At 42.9% G+C, this 16,371-nt stretch overlaps 1 protein-coding gene across 2 annotated transcripts in view; it reads right to left on the minus strand.

Moving 5' to 3' along the window:
- PRKCH (protein kinase C eta) overlaps positions 1–16,371 on the minus strand; it is a 254,059-nt gene that overhangs the window by 107,842 nt on the left and 129,846 nt on the right. For both annotated transcript variants that reach the window (XM_012525622.3, XM_058293322.2), the window contains 5 exons: positions 16,003–16,091; positions 14,437–14,566; positions 12,173–12,300; positions 7,980–8,123; positions 7,659–7,832 (listed from right to left, as the gene is read on the minus strand). In XM_012525622.3, coding sequence (XP_012381076.2) covers positions 7,659–7,832; positions 7,980–8,123; positions 12,173–12,300; positions 14,437–14,566; positions 16,003–16,091 — 665 coding nt within the window. The remainder of the gene's footprint in view (positions 1–7,658; positions 7,833–7,979; positions 8,124–12,172; positions 12,301–14,436; positions 14,567–16,002; positions 16,092–16,371) is intronic.

Consider the following 16,371-nt stretch of genomic DNA (forward strand, 5'->3'; position numbering starts at 1 on the left):
TGGCACTGGAGATGACTACAAGCACCTAGAACAAATGCTAGAGTCTCAGTGAACAGTAGCTGCTGCTGTTACCTTATTCTGCACCAATCCTTCAGCAAAGCTGGGCGGCACGTCTGGGCTCCAAGAATCCACCAGCCTCCCTGGGGCCCGAGAACCCTAATCTCCACGGAGGGAGACGTCTTCCAGCTTTTTTGGCTGCACCTGCCCCTCTCCTCACCCAACCTGCTGTCTTGGGGCCTCTTTCTCTAGCCCAGGATGTCACAGCCATTCAGAGCGTAAGGCGGCGACACTGCTGCTCCAGGGGCCACGTGTGCCTCTTCCTTCTTCAATCCGGCTGCCGGCAGCAGCTCAACAGGCAAACTAGCCTCCCCAGATGTTGACTAACCACACAGGGAAAGGCAAGAGACCAGAGGAGGCCGGCGGCAGTCAGGACTCGGCAGGCCCGGGAAGATCTGCAGTCTGCAGCCTCCCACTCCACCGTGCCTCCTAAGCAAGTCTGGGATCACCATCACGAGCTATTTCCACAAACAGGTCTGGGAGGGAAGAATACAGATTTGGGCTGTGGTGCTTATCCATTCAAGATATAAGGCAGTGGACCTTCCTAAAAGCAAGGAGACTCTCAGTTAAGCCAGAATTAGAATGCACAGTGCTTCTACTGAAGGTTTCAGGGCAGGCATATGCCTGATGCACTTTCTGAAGGATTACTTCCAAGGCCACATGGACTACCTGGCAGCCTCTCTCTCACACACACTCTTGCTCATATTTAACATAACAACAATGGGGAAAATAATACAGACAATAGAACGCTCCCTTGTACTGAATGTTTCCAGGTGATTTTCATATTTTATAAGCACATTTTAAGTGTACTGAAATCATTCTGCACCAGTTGTGTAAACTGACAGCATTCAGTTCACTAGATTTCTAGACATTCTAACCTTCTAAAACAGGATTTTTGCTTTGTTGACCAACAATGTGGTTTCTTATGGAAGCAATGCCCTCCCTCCACCAGGACCTCCAGGATGCGGGTTTGGGTATAACCCTTGCAAGCCCCATGAGGTCATCAGTCAAGCAGAAGTGCTGGTGGTACCCCAGGGGAAAGAACTGAGAGGCAGGGAAATGGGTGGGAGGTGAGGGCCCTGGGGTATCTGTCCTGTAAAAGGGGAATGTGAGCCTCCTGTGGCCACCTGAATGCAGCAGATCGCAAGTGCAACCCTAAGTACTGACAAATGTATTAAGCATTCACACGAGAAGGAGGCACTGCCATGGCTGAAGTGAGCCTGGGTCCCACGAAGAGCCTGGTGGAAGGGCTCCTGAGAGGCGGCTCTTTACATTACCTACAGTGTGTCTGAAGGTTTCCGAATGGAAACCTTTGCTCCAATAAATTGGATCACTGAGCAAAGTCTAAAGTATCTGACCATTTTTCACTTTTCCTCTCTGCCCTGGACACTGCCCTGTGTCTGTCCCTCCCTCCCTCTGGCATTCCTGGGAGTAACGGGCTCCAGGATGAGAGCCAGGAGGGAGAACTGGAAGCAGGCAGTCTGTAGATCCTGGATTCAGCGTACACATTCAAGGTCATGAATGCCAGGGGCCTCAGCTGCAGACAAGGCAGTCACTGATTTAGATAAAAAGAGTGTGAAGTGAATTTGGCCTGAGAAGAGTGGGAGAGGCAGTACCCCCACATCCTGAGACACCAGGGGCCTTCCTTGGGGCAAGAAGTCCTGGCTTAATAACAGCTTGCTTCCCCAATCCCACTCCCACATTGTTAAAGTAATACAAGCACATTACTGACATTTGGTAAATAGAAAAAGAAAAAAAAACATCCACCCATAATTTCACTTTAATACAGCCCTGACAGATTGGTGGCATAGCGTCCTTCCCATCTTATTTGGGGGAGGGCCCAAGTTTGCCAACGTGCTGACAGAATCTGATCTGGATACATACCACTAATCATCATAAATTCTGTATTATTTCCTGGGCTCTAACCTCCTAATTGCACCATCTTACTGAACTCCTCAGTGCTTCAGTGGATTTACCACTGGGCAAAATGGAGATGATAACTGTATTTAACTTACAGGGCTATTCTAAGAATTGCATGTAATAATACATGTTAGTTGCTTAAAACAGTGTCTGACATAATAAATTAAGGTGCTTGATACTGAATTATCTCTTTATAGGCTGTATATTACCAATTTTCTTTCTACCAGCTGAAAAGCCTCATCACATGGTATATTATTTAGATATATCCCTATTGCTAAATACTGAAGTAGTTTTCAGTATTTTTGCTAAACACTGAAAAATAACCTCAGAAATAAGCATCTACATGTGCAAAATTATTTTATTCTTTATATTGTTTTCTTAGGACAGATGATCAGAAATAAAATTAACAGGTCCAAGATCATAAACATTTTAGGAGTCCTGTTACAGATTATCAAATTATTCACAAACTAGTAGGATTTATAGTGCTACCAGCAATGCCTGAGGATGCTAGTATAATTGTATATTTGTAAGCAATGAGTATTATGATTTTAAAAATCATAATAATTTATGGACTCATCGGGAAGCAGATGTGGTTCAAGTGTAGAATTTCCGCCTACCATATGGGAGGACCTGGGTTCAATCCCTGGGGCCTCCTGGTGAAAAAGAAGAAGAGAAAGTGTGCCTGCATGGCAAACAAGTGTCCTGTGCAAGTGAGTCATGAAGCAAGATGATGATGCAATAAAAGAGAGACAAGGGGAGAATCAAGGTGAAGCACAGCAGAAACCAGGAACCAAGGTGGCACAAGTGATAGACAACGGGAGAGTCAAGGTGAAGCACAGCAGAAGCCAGGAACTGAGGTGGCACAATTGTTAGGGAATCTCTCTTCACATCAGGGGTCTCCAGGATCAAATCCTGGTGAATCCTAGAGGAGAGCAAATGAGAAGAGAAGACAACACAGATGGGAAAAACAGCAGGGCAGGAGGAGGGAAAGGGAGGGAAATAAATAAATCTTAAAAAATAAATTATGGACTCATAATCCTATGTAGCAAACTTGATAACTTTTTTTTTAAACCAAGAACGTAAAGAACTCCCAGAAATGAATAAAAAACAAAGACAAAAAAAAAAAAAGTCCCAAATTCCTACTTTTTGAGTGTTTACCATCTCTTCCACGTGAGGTCTGTGCTGCTTACTGGGAAGCCCCTGGGCATTTTTCTTGGTGTGGGAAAGGAAGGGATTTACAAAACATTTCCTCATTCTCTTGTTTGACCCTCATAACAATACAGATAATCTGTTTTAGGGCTCAAAGGGATTTTATGATAGACTCAAGCTACTGGGACAGAGGAAAAGAAAGCTGAATATAACTCACGTCTTCAGTTTCCAAGGTCAATGATGGGCAGAACCAGTGTGGATACTGAATAAATGACCTAAAGTCCTAGAAGACGATAGGTAGACTGACAGGTCAGCACAGAGCAGGCTCCACAGCTAGGCCGACCTAAACCTGAAACTTTTCCTCTGTGACTTTCAATCCAAATGAACCTTAGCAAGTTACTCAGTTTCTCTGGGCTTCAGAGATACTGGTCCCACTGGGCTGGGGAAGTGAGGAGGGTCTGTTTCTATCAGGGCCTTCATAATGAAAGGTACTTTATAGAGAGTAGAGTCTCACCACTTCTCAGGCCACTGGAGGGGAGACTGTCACAGTTCACCATTACACACTGATTAGCTTCTCCTTCCGAGGCCCTGGCCAGCAAAACCAAGCAGCTAATAAGTAATAGTCTATCTGCTATAATTTCTCATAGTAACTAACATTCTGTTCTTCATAGCTTGTTTTACAACAGCAAGTGGGAATAATCACTGAGGATTTCTGACAAATAAATGTACAGTGAGACCAAATGTCATGCATGTTGTGGAATCTGATACCTTGCAAACCTGAGAGAAGGCATAACTTTCAGCAAAATGAAAATTATCTCTCTCTTTTAAACAATTATCTATCTGTTTCTTTTAAGTTGGTTCCCACCACTTCGTTTATCATCTAGATTTAAGACAGAATTTCACCTTACCCTTTGCTTTGGAGACATCTAGTGTACTATACAAACTTCAAACCCTAATAAGGTTTTTCTCTCTTGTGGACAGATAAAAATGACTTTGCAGTAACGACTCCCACCTTGTGGCCAAAGGTGAAAACTGACATTAGAAGAAACCAGACTCGGCCAATGTTAATAAAGGCTTTGGATGCTGAACACTGGGACTCCCCAGTGCTGCCACTAATATTTTGATATATATTTTTCTGGAAAATTCTGTATTGTATATGCTATATTAATTGATCTCCCAATCTGTTTCAGGTTAATTTCTCATTCTCTACCAAAGTTAATTTCTTGTTCTCTTACTGTTGGCCAGAACTCTGACTGTGTATATAGAATTACGGGGATTTCCTTTTGTAGGTAAAATTCTCCTGGAGTTGGAGATACTACTTTATTTTCCTCATCAGCAGTTCCTTGGAAAACCGGTCACTGCCAGGACCAGAGAAGGCTCACTAAATATCAGTCAGCTACCTGACTCAAAGGTTATCAGCCACTGAAGATTATTTAAACTTATGCCATAGGAAGTCTTTCACTCTGGCTCAGGCCCCAGGAAGGCAATCCGCACTTGAACCTCCAGTCTGCTTCTTGATTCCTGGTATGATTAGCAGGCTAGAGCTTGAGTCCCAGGTGGGCAACCGGTACCATTGACCATTGGTTCTTTCTTACTCAAGCCATGTGCTGCAACTCTACTCTCTCCAAGAGGAAAACTGGATGAAGGTGGGGGAAAGGTTTGTGTTGGCAAACCAAGGACCAGAGGAAATTGCACTTCGAAGACACTCCAGGTAGCAGTGGGGGACAGGGAAAACTGAGGCTCCAAGGGAATGGAGGACCCGGGTGTGAAGTAGAGAATCAGAGGTAAGGACAGGGACAGCATGGGCTCTGGGGCTGTTAGGAATGACTTTCGGTGAAGATGGTATAGTGTTCAGGAGCCTAGACAATGGGGGCGAGGAGAAAGCAGTGCAGGTGGGACCACGACCCCAAGAAGCCATAAGCTGGCTCCTCAGGTCCTCCTAATAGGCTTGGGTGGCACGGGGGAGCCCATGCTGTGCACCCCTTCCAAATATCCCTGTCTCCCAGTTTCCAGGCTTGGCCTGCTGCAACCCATTCCCTTGGCTGTGCACGTGTTCTTTCTAAAACAGATCTCAACACAAATGCTCTTGAACATATGAAAAATGCTCAGCCTCGCTCAGTCAGAGAAATGCTATCTTCAAAGTTACCATTTCTTATTAGCTCTCAGATGATCAAAATGATAGCATCCCTAGACAGGGAGGGCAGAGAGGTGGGGAAGGGGGAAATCAGCTTTCTCATGCATGGTTTTGGAGTAGAAATTTAGAAATGCAGCTGAGTGAGGGGTTTAGAGCCTGGGCTCTGCAGTCAGACTGCCCAGGTCAAAACCCACTCCGCTAAACTTCTGTATCATCTGTAAAATTGAGGTGATAAGAGGACTTACTTCAGAGGGTTACTGGAAGGAGTAAACGAGATAATACACATAAAGCACTTAGTGCTAAAGGCAAAATGTTAGCTATCTTTAATGGCTGTGGGAGAAGGGGGCAATTGGACTCAGTCAAAATCTTAAATGCACAAACCCTTTGTATTAGTCAGCCGGTGGGGTTCAGGTGCAAAATATCAGGAATCTGTTGGCTTTTATAAAGGGTATTTCTGTGAGGGTAGAAGCTTACAGTTACCAGGCCATAAAGCATACGTTACTTCCCTCACCAAAGTCTGTTGCCACATGTTGGAGCAAGATGACTGCTAATGATTGCAAGGGTTCAGCCTTCCTCTCCTCTTAAGATTCCGTGGTACCAGCTTCTTCTAATCTCAGCTCTAGGCTGAAATAAGTCTCATCTCTCTCCCGGGCTCATTTCTCTCTGGGCTCAGCTGCTCTGCTCTCTCCACAATGCCAGCTGTAAACTATCAGGCAAATGGCTTGTGTCTCTTCCCAGGGCCTCTGCTGTGTCTAATGGAGCCTTCCCTCCTTCTTCTCGTATCTGCTTCTCTGCGTATTTACTTCCTGGGGCTCCAGGATGAAAAAACTCCAATTTTCTCTTCTGCCATGTTGTTTTCTCTGGGAGTTCCCACCCACCAATGGGGTGGGTACTCAACATTTTACTGATGTGGCCCAATCAAAGCCTTATTATTTAATCAAAGCCTTGATTAAATAATGATTTAATCAAGTAAAAGTGAAACCTCTGAACTGAATCCAATCTAATATGTCCAGAGGAACTGACCAGTTCACAAATATAATACAATATCTATTTCTGGAATTCACAAACAGTATCAAACTGCTACCCCTCTGACATAGCAGTGCTGCTTCTAATAATGTAGCATATAGAAATACTAACACAGGTGGACAAACAAAAGACTAGAAGACGCACTGCAACACTGATTTAAATAAAAGACAAAGTACAATCTAACTATATAGCAACAGGAAGAAGTTAAATAAATTGTGGTATGCCATACAGCCACTAAAAAAAAATGGAATGGAATACTTAAAATAGAATACTATGCAGCCATTAAAAAATGAGGCACCTAGTTGTGTACCACATGAAACAATCTCCAAGACATACTCTTACACATCTGACCCTCTTGGTGCCTTCTTGGGAGTCATAATTCCTCATCACTGATAACAGAGACCCATTTTAAGCTTAGTTCTAAAAGCATAGCAGTGTGGCCTACCTCAAGGGATGAATCAAGGTTGGTGTGTGTAAGTCAATCATGGTAAACCAGTGTATCTTGGACAGGTATTTACTCTTCCAGCTTCCCTTGCAGCTAAAGGTAAGCAGGTGACCCAAGTCTAAGGTTTTCTCTCCCTGATAAAAGGAACATGGCCCATGCCTCTGCCCATGTGCTTCTTACTTTGGATGATGTCAATGAAAGTGTCATATCTAGCACTGCAGCAAATACCTTGCGACTCCAAGGGGAAGAGATGCCATGTCACTGAGCAACTAATCCAACCCCTGCATTGTTATCACCAGGCTTCTCAATATGAGACAAAAATTGGTACTAATGAACTAAAACTGTCTTTTCCACTTATCATTTAAACTACTGTTTGTTGGATATTCTATTAGTTACAGCCAAAAGCATTCCTAACTGCACACCATCATAGAGTAGACAGACCCAAATCCTAGGATCAGTTCATGGAATCAAGCGAAGAACGTCTGTTTGAGGGAAGAGGTAATGCCTTGGGCTATTACAAACCAAGGTGCCCTCTCTGAGCCTCCCGTGGTCCTAAGTCTTATGTCCAGGTCAGAACCAGTCCAGCAGTAAGGAGCAGAGTCAAGGCTAAATTCACCAAGATAATTAGCCCATGGCATTTAATCTACTCTTAGGCTTCTATAACCTCTCACTCTGCTAGCGAAGACTTAAGTATCAAGACCTTTTCAGTCTTAGGACACAAGACCTTCAAGGTGATCCTTCCCCAAGGCAGCAAGAAAGGAAGGGGTTAGTTCACTAGTTTCAGTTTTTTCCCAGAGATCATCTGAAGTCATCAGTACCTTTTTATGTCCCTGCCCTGGGAAACCACCTCAAAAAATTTCTGATACTCTGCTTTATGACATATTCAACATCTTATTGCCTCATTTAAGGAGTGTGACTCATACTTACAGGGGTCTGAAAGCAACAGAATAACTGGGTGAGGAAGGGGTGACTGCGGGCCAAGGACAGGATCCTTTTCTCAGTCATTGTGCATTCCACATCGTCATCCTGGAGGATCACGTCCTTCTTTAGCACCTTCACAGCATAGAGGTCTCCAGTGTCTTTTATTCGTGCAAGCATCACCTATAGCATAGCAAAGCAAAAAAAGGGAAATCAGAGTGTGGGCACATGTGAGGAAGAAACAGTATGACATGGGAAATGTGAGTGTGTATACACACAGCAAACACATAAATGCTTACTTTAGTACTGACAATTAATGTCAACACTCACCTTCCCAAAACTCCCCTTCCCCAACACTCGGATGAAGTCAAAGTTGTCGATACCAAGTCGGTTGGAAGAATTAACTCCAATCCCATTTCCTTCTTTGGTGTTTTCTTTTCCCTGTCGTCTTAGGGTCGACCTGGAAACGAGCTTCTGCAGAGAAAAATAGGAACATACTGAGTCAGAAATCTCAGCAACCATGAAGCATTTCTTTATGGATGGGGAAGACCTGTACTTGAGGGTGCAGTCTCAACCCTCAGTACATCTCCTGGGGAAAGAGGACACGAGCTTGATGGGTGATCAGGTAGCACAACCCAAAACTGCCTCAACACCAGTTTCTGATCTGTGCTTACTGCTATTTGGAAGAAAGTCATTTCAAAATATGTCAAAGTCACTGAGGTTTGTGCTCAAATGGAAGCATATAAAAAACACAAATGCCTTTGTCTGGCCCCTCAGGTTTCTTGAGGTGACTTTCCACAGCAGGGGGGAATGATTCCAGGAGCGCCATCTGGTGGCCATTTCTTGAAAAGACTGTTTTTCACGTTTTGTTTAGAAGATCAAGTACCATTCCATTCCAGGACACAAATTTATAAAACTATGTTTTTTAATACAATATTTTAAAATTATATGAAAGAAATAAAAATTCAGTGTAACCCATATCTCACCGCCCCCCCAATTGTTAATAAAAATTATTATACCCACATATGCAGCTGTCTTTATGCTTGATTAATTTTAACTAAACAATCAAAATAATGCTTTCATAACACATTTTTTTATTTAACATTTTGTTGTATATTTTCACTGCCTTAAATATCCTTCAAGAACATGAGTTTAAATGGCTAATATTCCAACTTACGGATATATCATAATTAATTTACTGATTCTACTGCTATGGGAAATGTCAGTTTCTCATTTTCACTATTTTTTTTTTCCTTTTTATTCTTTTTTTTTTAAGATACATAGATCACACAAAATGTAACATTAAAAAATTTAAAAGATTCCCATATACCCCACTCCCCAACCCCACTCCTCCCACATCAATAACCTCTTTCATCAGTGTGGCACATTCATTGCATTTGATTAATACATTTTGGAGCACTGCTACACTGCATGGATTATAGTTTACATTGTAGTTTACACTTTCCCCCAGTCCATTCAGTGGGTTATGGCAGGATATATAAACAGACGCTTCTCCAAAGAAGAAATACAGATGGCTAAAAAGCACATGAAAAGATGCTCAACATCACTAGCTATTAGGGAAATGCAAATCAAAACCACAGTGAGATACCACCTTACACCCATTAGACTGGTGGCTATTAAAAAAACAGGACTATGAGTGTTGGAGAGGATGTGGAGGAATGGGAACCCTCATCCACTGCTGGAGGGAATGTAGAATGATCCAGCCATTCTGGAGGACAGTTTGGCAGTTCCTCAAAAAACTAGCTATAGATTTGCCATATGATTCAGCAATTCCACCTCTGGGTATATACCCAGAAGAACTGAAATCAAGGACACAAACTGATATATGCACACCGATATTCAGAGCAGCATTATACACTATTGCCAAAAGTTGGAACCAACCCAAATGCACATCAACAGATGAATGGATAAACAAAATGTGGTGTGTGTGTGTATATATATATATATATATATATATAAATACAATGGAATATTACTCATTTGTAAGAAGGGATACAGTAATAATACATAGGATAACATGGATAAATCTTGAGGACCATTTTTTTTGCAATGAATACACATGTATGCAAATCTTCCAAAACAGGATGATTAACTGAGTATAAACAAAAGCTCTGGAACCTAACCTGTGACCTCAGGCAAGTCACCTACCCTCTCCATGCTTTCTTCTTCTAGATGGAGGTGTGTTATAGCACCTGCCACCTGCTATTGTCAGGGGGAGAGCACTTAAGTCAGTGCCTGGCACATGTAGTCATTCACCAAAGGTGCGTTGTTGTCATCGTCATCTATTTTCTCAGGATAACTTCCTAGAAATGGAATCCTTTGGGTCAAAGTATGCTAATTTTGAAAATTTGATACATAGCCAACTTGCTCTTTAGAGAGGCTGACCAATTTATATTCCCACCAATATTGTGAGAGTCCCACATTTACCACCCCAACCCGGAAATAACTTTGGCCTCTTCCATTGCTCTCCAGTCTCACCCCAGTGCACACTGCCCTATTTGAGTGAGGATGCTACCTAAAGGCAAGGTAACTTTTGCCAAACTCCACCTTGGCATATTTATAAGATAAGCTACCGCTAGACAACAGATCAGCGGTTTAACATACCTGGAGCTTTTGACCTAGTTTTTTTTTTTTTTTAAAAAAGCCTATTTGGGACAACTTCTAAGAAATGTTTGCAACAAACTAACTGTGCAATAGCCTGGGACTATGAGGATATTATTTACTTATTCCAATAAAAAAGAGATAAGATATAAGTGGATCATGTTAAAAATCTAACTGGCTTAATCGTTTCTTCTCTAGATCTCTGACCATAAATTAAAAAAAAAAAAAAAAAAAATTACCAGCTTGAATTCCGCTTCCCCAGGGTGGGCTGGCACTGACCAGTGTTTCTTAGTTTTATTATGTTTTTAACCAATCCTCTCTTTTGGTGAACTTAAAAGTTTCCTGTATCTTTTTAATGTTCTATTGTCAAAAAACAGGTAATTTTGGTTTTCCCACTATTAAAATCATAATATCAAAAATGCTTGGTCCAAATGACAAATGACACTGCTCATCCCTGTAGATATTGCCACATGGCCTTATCCCCACTGTATTTTAGAGGTCCTGGCCTGGGCTGAAATCCTACTTTCCACTCTCAGGAACAGCTGTCCCATGAATTATAAATCCTCCCTGCTATATTAGCATCCTGCCTACCTATCTGCAAGGAAAGAGACTTGATGGTCTTGTCAGTACTTTCCTGAAATAAAAAAACACAACATCAGCACAAGTTCCTGCTCTTCCAGGCAGGTACCTTGCATAAAAAGCAAATGGGTTCACTTGCTCCCCCCACAACCTCCCCCTGATTTCTTGGACCATCTGACCCATCATTCCAAACCTTGCCCCCCCTCAAGCCTGCAAAGCCCAACCCTATAGTATCCCTATTGTCCTCAATGATATTGCAGGGACAGATGCAGGACATTACATATCCTGCCATAACCCACTGAATGGACTGGGAGAGAGTATAAACTACAACATAAACTATAATCCATGCTGTGTAGCAATGCTCCAAAATGTACTCATCAAATGCAATGACTATACCACACTAATGAAAGAAGTTGTTGAGGTGGGAGGAGTGGGGGGTATAGGGAGTAGGGTATATGGGAACCTCTTATATTTTCTAATGTAACATTTTCTGTGATCTATGCATCTTTAAAAAAAAAAAGATAATAATAATTTAAAAGCAAACGGGGGTAGTTAGTAGTGACATTTTCATGGATTACCAAGAAACTCATAGTGATTGTACTTCCACTCCAAAGAACCCACAAATTATTTAGCAGGTCAGTCTACAATTTGCCTGAACTGGACACTAAGCAATACCCTTCAGATCCAGCCATGGCTATTCCTCAGCCCTCTTTCAGACTCTGGCCAGGAGGGCAGCAATAGGACATGGGCCTGGGAAGTAGCCAGGGCTCTAACAGACTACAGCAGGAAGAGGTCACTCAAGGAGGTCACAGGACAGAACATGTCCATGGCAATTAACACAACTTCACCCACTCCTGAGCCAAGAAAAGAAACTCCTCTCTGTTCTGATCTTGAGAGAGAAATTCATAACCCATAAACAAAACCTGGAGATCTGTTGGAATGCAGGGCTGTGAAGAATCTCAGAGGTCTTCAGTTCAATGACTTTAGAGATGAGAAAAATGAGGCCCCAAATCACTGGTCACCTGCCCTGCCCAGGCCCCAGCTAAGAGCATAACCCAGGACCCTGGATTCCAGGCTTTTCATCAGACCACAAGGGCAAGAAACTGATGTAAAAAATCCTTCCCCGCTTCCTGCATGCTGGTTATTTCTTGTCATATAATTGTAGGCAGAATCTATTTGTGGAGCAAAATGCTCCTAAAGTATACAATAAATCTGTTGTATTTGCTGAGATCAGAAACTTTGACTATGCAGGTACTCTCATTCAAGCTTACCACATCTGAACAACTTCTACACTATAATACATGAAAAGAAGGAAGTCTCACCGAGGTTGGAGAAATGTTTCCAGGTTGGAGACCCATCCCGGCAAGAGTCTTGGCTAGCTCCACAGCATTCACCCCGCAGTTTGGGGCCACGTTGGCTTGACATCGAATATGAACATTCATTTTACATACTGTAGGGAAGAGGAAAACCGAATCCACATTCAGAAGGCAACCAAGTCAACACGTGCCACAAAAAAGAACTTTAATAACCTGAGAGATTATGAGAGAGGAGTTCTACTGGCTGAACAGCACCATCTTCTCATAAAATTAAAGTGAAACTAATAATCCCTGACATTTTATCTACCACTATTTTGTACAGAAGCGGCAAGCCTGGCATATGGAGGAATAAAACATCTCAAATACACAGTTTTCACCATGACTTGATAACTGCATTCATGTACGTTATAGGTAACAGTCACTGCTGATTTACCAGATCAGCACATTCATCGTGGTGACAATGCAGTCAATTAAATAAAAAGGAATCAAGTCAACTGACTTTATTCTTTTCCTTTCATCTCTCAGCAGTGCAATAGAAGGTAGCAGTTAGATCGCTGTTTTGACAGGATGGAAATGGTGTTTTGGAGAGAAAAACCCTTAAGTAGAGCTTTCTTTCTGAGTATTGTTGTGGTCAGGAAGACCTCGCAGCGCAGTCGGGCATCCTGTGAGGCTGTGGGTCTCAGTGTCACAGGCTGTGGTTCTAACTGCTTTACTGGGGCGGGTGAAGTGTGGAGAGGCTTTTCAACGTTTTAAAGGTCAGAACGAATAGCGGTGGTAAAAGTGGCATGAAGTGAGCTAAGCTCCTGGGGCAGAGGTGCTGACTCGGGACATCGAAGGAGCTGAGGTTCTGCAGCAGAAACAAAGTCCCAAACACTTCCTGAATGCAGCCTGGATGGGAGGCAGCAAGCAGCCAGTGCCCTATTTTTTGGAATTTCAGACCGTCTTTGGAGGCAGACACAGGTGGTCACGGGACCAGAAGTTTAGATAACTTAGGTGCCCTCTTCAAGGAAAAGAATATCAAATCGAGTACAGGGCCATGGAAGGGGTCTTTGCCTGGAAGGGCCTTAAGGCCTCAGCTTCATTAGTTTCATGGAAATAGAACTCTCTTGGGAACGGGAAGGCTGGTATGGAGGCACATGAGCCTACAGAGGCCTTTCAAAAGCACCCTGAGACAACGAAAGTGAAAATTAGTATAGGTGTGCAGCTCAGGTCACTGGAACAAGAGCTCCCCAGAGGTGCCCCACAGCTCTGCACATCAGCATCTACTGCTGGAAAGCAGAAGAGGAATTTCATGCTGGAGATCCACACCCTGGGGAGACCGTCAAGCTCAAGAGCAAGTAGTGCTTGCATCAGTGCCCTAAAAGCAATACATGAGCTGGCTGCTCTCTTGGTTATGGGAGCAAAGAATTATTAAATGCTGTTCTAGAGGGATAAAAGAATTTGGACAAGTGGCTGCTCCTTTTCATTGACAGAAGCAGTCCTGGTAAGTCCGGGTGGTGAACGGAAGTGTCTCTACACTCACACCACCTCTGCCTCTCCCCATGCCTCCATATGAAAGGCACATGTACTTCTTTGGGGACAGTGAACCCACAAACCCAGATGGGTACAGTAACACTCTCTGGAGATGATTAGAGGCCAAGATCTCCCCAACTCCTGACAGGACATGGATAGGCCCTCATCCCGCCCCCTCAGATCCTGTGCTAAGGCAAGATCTCCAATCAATTAAAGAAATTAATTAACTCTGGCCCCCATGCTTTTAGTGTCTTTCCTTCTATCTATTGCTCAAATCCTACCACAGTCCTCTCAGAAAACCCAAGGCAGCTCAAATGATACTTTGGGGACTCTATTTCCATTGCTTACTTCTGGTGAGGATATCAGACCTACTCTTGAGCCAGTTCTTACTTAGAACCCAACCTTCTCTTTTGGCCACCTTGTCTCTTACCACCCTCCCTCTCTAACCAAGATTCCATTTTTCACTCTTTCACATTATCTCTTAAAATACAGGATGTCTAGTCTGTTCTTGGTGCTTCATAAATAAATAGGACATTGAATTTGATAGTTGACTTCATGTTTCTATGGTTAGAAATTCTTTGGATCAGATGTAGTTCTCTTTACAAGCCTAACAAGTGGCACACTAGTGGAGACTCTGCTGTTCAATTACAAAACATTTAAAACATCTGTCCTAGGTCAGATTCTGAATCTATAGAACTCTGAGAGCTCGCAGTGTCGTGTTCTCATGGAGAAGTGGGTACCGCACACCAGCGACTCACTTTTACACTGGAGCCCTTGTCGCATTATTCCCCAGAGCAGGGAGCCACAGTGATCGCAGAACGTTGGCACTTTGTAGTTGTGGATGTTGAATTTGTGCGGGATGTTGATTCCGAACCTCTGTTCAGCAATCTGTAAATAGGAAACCAGAGGACAAGAGCTAAAATCTCAAACCATTATCTTCTGTAAAAACTGTGACAGAAGCCCACCAGGTACAAACTGCTACCATGACACTTGAGCTGGGTATATAATTTACAGTGCCCAGTTCCAGTGAACTCCTCAGGTCTTACTAACCAGGCTCAGCATATTTTCTAATGGACAAAACTGGATAGACAACTGCAGTGTGTGTTAGACTGTTCACCACTTTGGGAGAGAAATAGAAATTAAGAATTTTTATTTCATCATGTATATCCAGGCCTTATTTCTCTCCAGCCTCCTCATACCCATGTCTATTTCCTAGAATCTTTTTATTTTAGGATTAAACTGGTCTTTTATAGACTTACTATATACACTTGCTACTTCTACAAGTTCTTTCAGAAATTGTGTCATAGGAGGAAAAAAAATAGGTACCAAGAGGGCATGAAAACAAAGAAGGAATTTACTCCAAAGCAACAGTAAAGTGACTGTCCACCCTTTTAGATTTTGCTTGGCATTTGCATTCTGACAATCTGAGCACAAAGGCCCTGATTTAATCTTAAATAATGCTGCCAGCAAATAATTAGAATAGGCTCTACAATCTACACCACAATTTGCATTAATAACAACAGGTTCACACATGGCAAGGATGGGGCAATGATTACTCCCCTGAACCTTTTCTGGCCTCTTTCTCATAAAAGCTGAGATCCAGGTCTCTATTTACTCTTTTGCACTCCAGTGTGTGTATTCGGTGTTAAAAAAACACCGAGTTCCAGAGTCCTGCTTTCCAATTCCAATGCATCTGTGAATTCAACCACCAATTGTCAGCATAACTCCAGCTGCTTTCCACCCCCAAAATTAAGATGTATGCCTGCCCCAGCTAAATGCAACACATGTGGCAAGAATGAGGATCAGGCTTTTAAGTGTAGATATATTCTCCCTGAAATTTAAGAGGCTAGAGGAGGTCGATAGTCTCCTTATTTAGGAAGAGCACTTAGAGTTAACAGTGTGCTTCTGACATCAAGTCTATCTTGTTTAATCCTCACAAAAACTGCATGAGGAAAGTACTTTTCACGTTTAAAGATGGCAACTGAGAGGTTGTGGGTCTTGCCCAAGCTCATAGAGTGGAGAGCTGGCAAAGGCTGGATTCCCCATCAAATCCAGGTTGTCTGACACCAAGCTCAGTGCTCTTTTTCACTTTGCCAAAGGTCTCTCCAAACTAGTAGAGATGATCTGTATCCTTTCCACCCAGCTGACCACTAATGTGGTCGTTTCAAAAAGAGATTGTGCTACACAAGTACAGAAATACAAAAGTCACAATACTAAAAGGAGAGAGATTTCGATTCTCTACCACCACTGGCTTCAAAGGAGATGGGAGAAGGATTGGGGGGGGAGGGGCGGGGAGCTTAAATAGCACTCTGCTATCCCCTTACCTTTGAATCCACTTTGTTATTGTTGTTTTGGCAAGTACAGGCTGTAACAATTAGATGATGGCAGCGCTTATGGACGACACAGGTGCACACTAGAAATTAAATCCAGCAATTATACATTTATCAGAGGCTCACAGTCCAGCCAGGTGCAACAGAGAGAGCCAGTGTAACTCGACTGGGACGTCTGGCCCACATGACGGCAGCCAGCGCTCCTGTCCTGCCCATATTCTTTGCCCTCATCCTAACTCAGGCCCTTGCTCAATTTCAAACTCTTCATAAGCAAGTCCTGAGCTTATTTTGTCATTCCTGGGTCTTCCTCATTTAATCCATCCTACATCCACCTTCAGGGAATCTTCCACAGAATGATTCTGA

The sequence above is a fragment of the Dasypus novemcinctus genome, chromosome 3 (assembly GCF_030445035.2).
Source record: "Dasypus novemcinctus isolate mDasNov1 chromosome 3, mDasNov1.1.hap2, whole genome shotgun sequence".
Classification (NCBI taxonomy): Eukaryota; Metazoa; Chordata; class Mammalia; order Cingulata; family Dasypodidae; genus Dasypus; species Dasypus novemcinctus.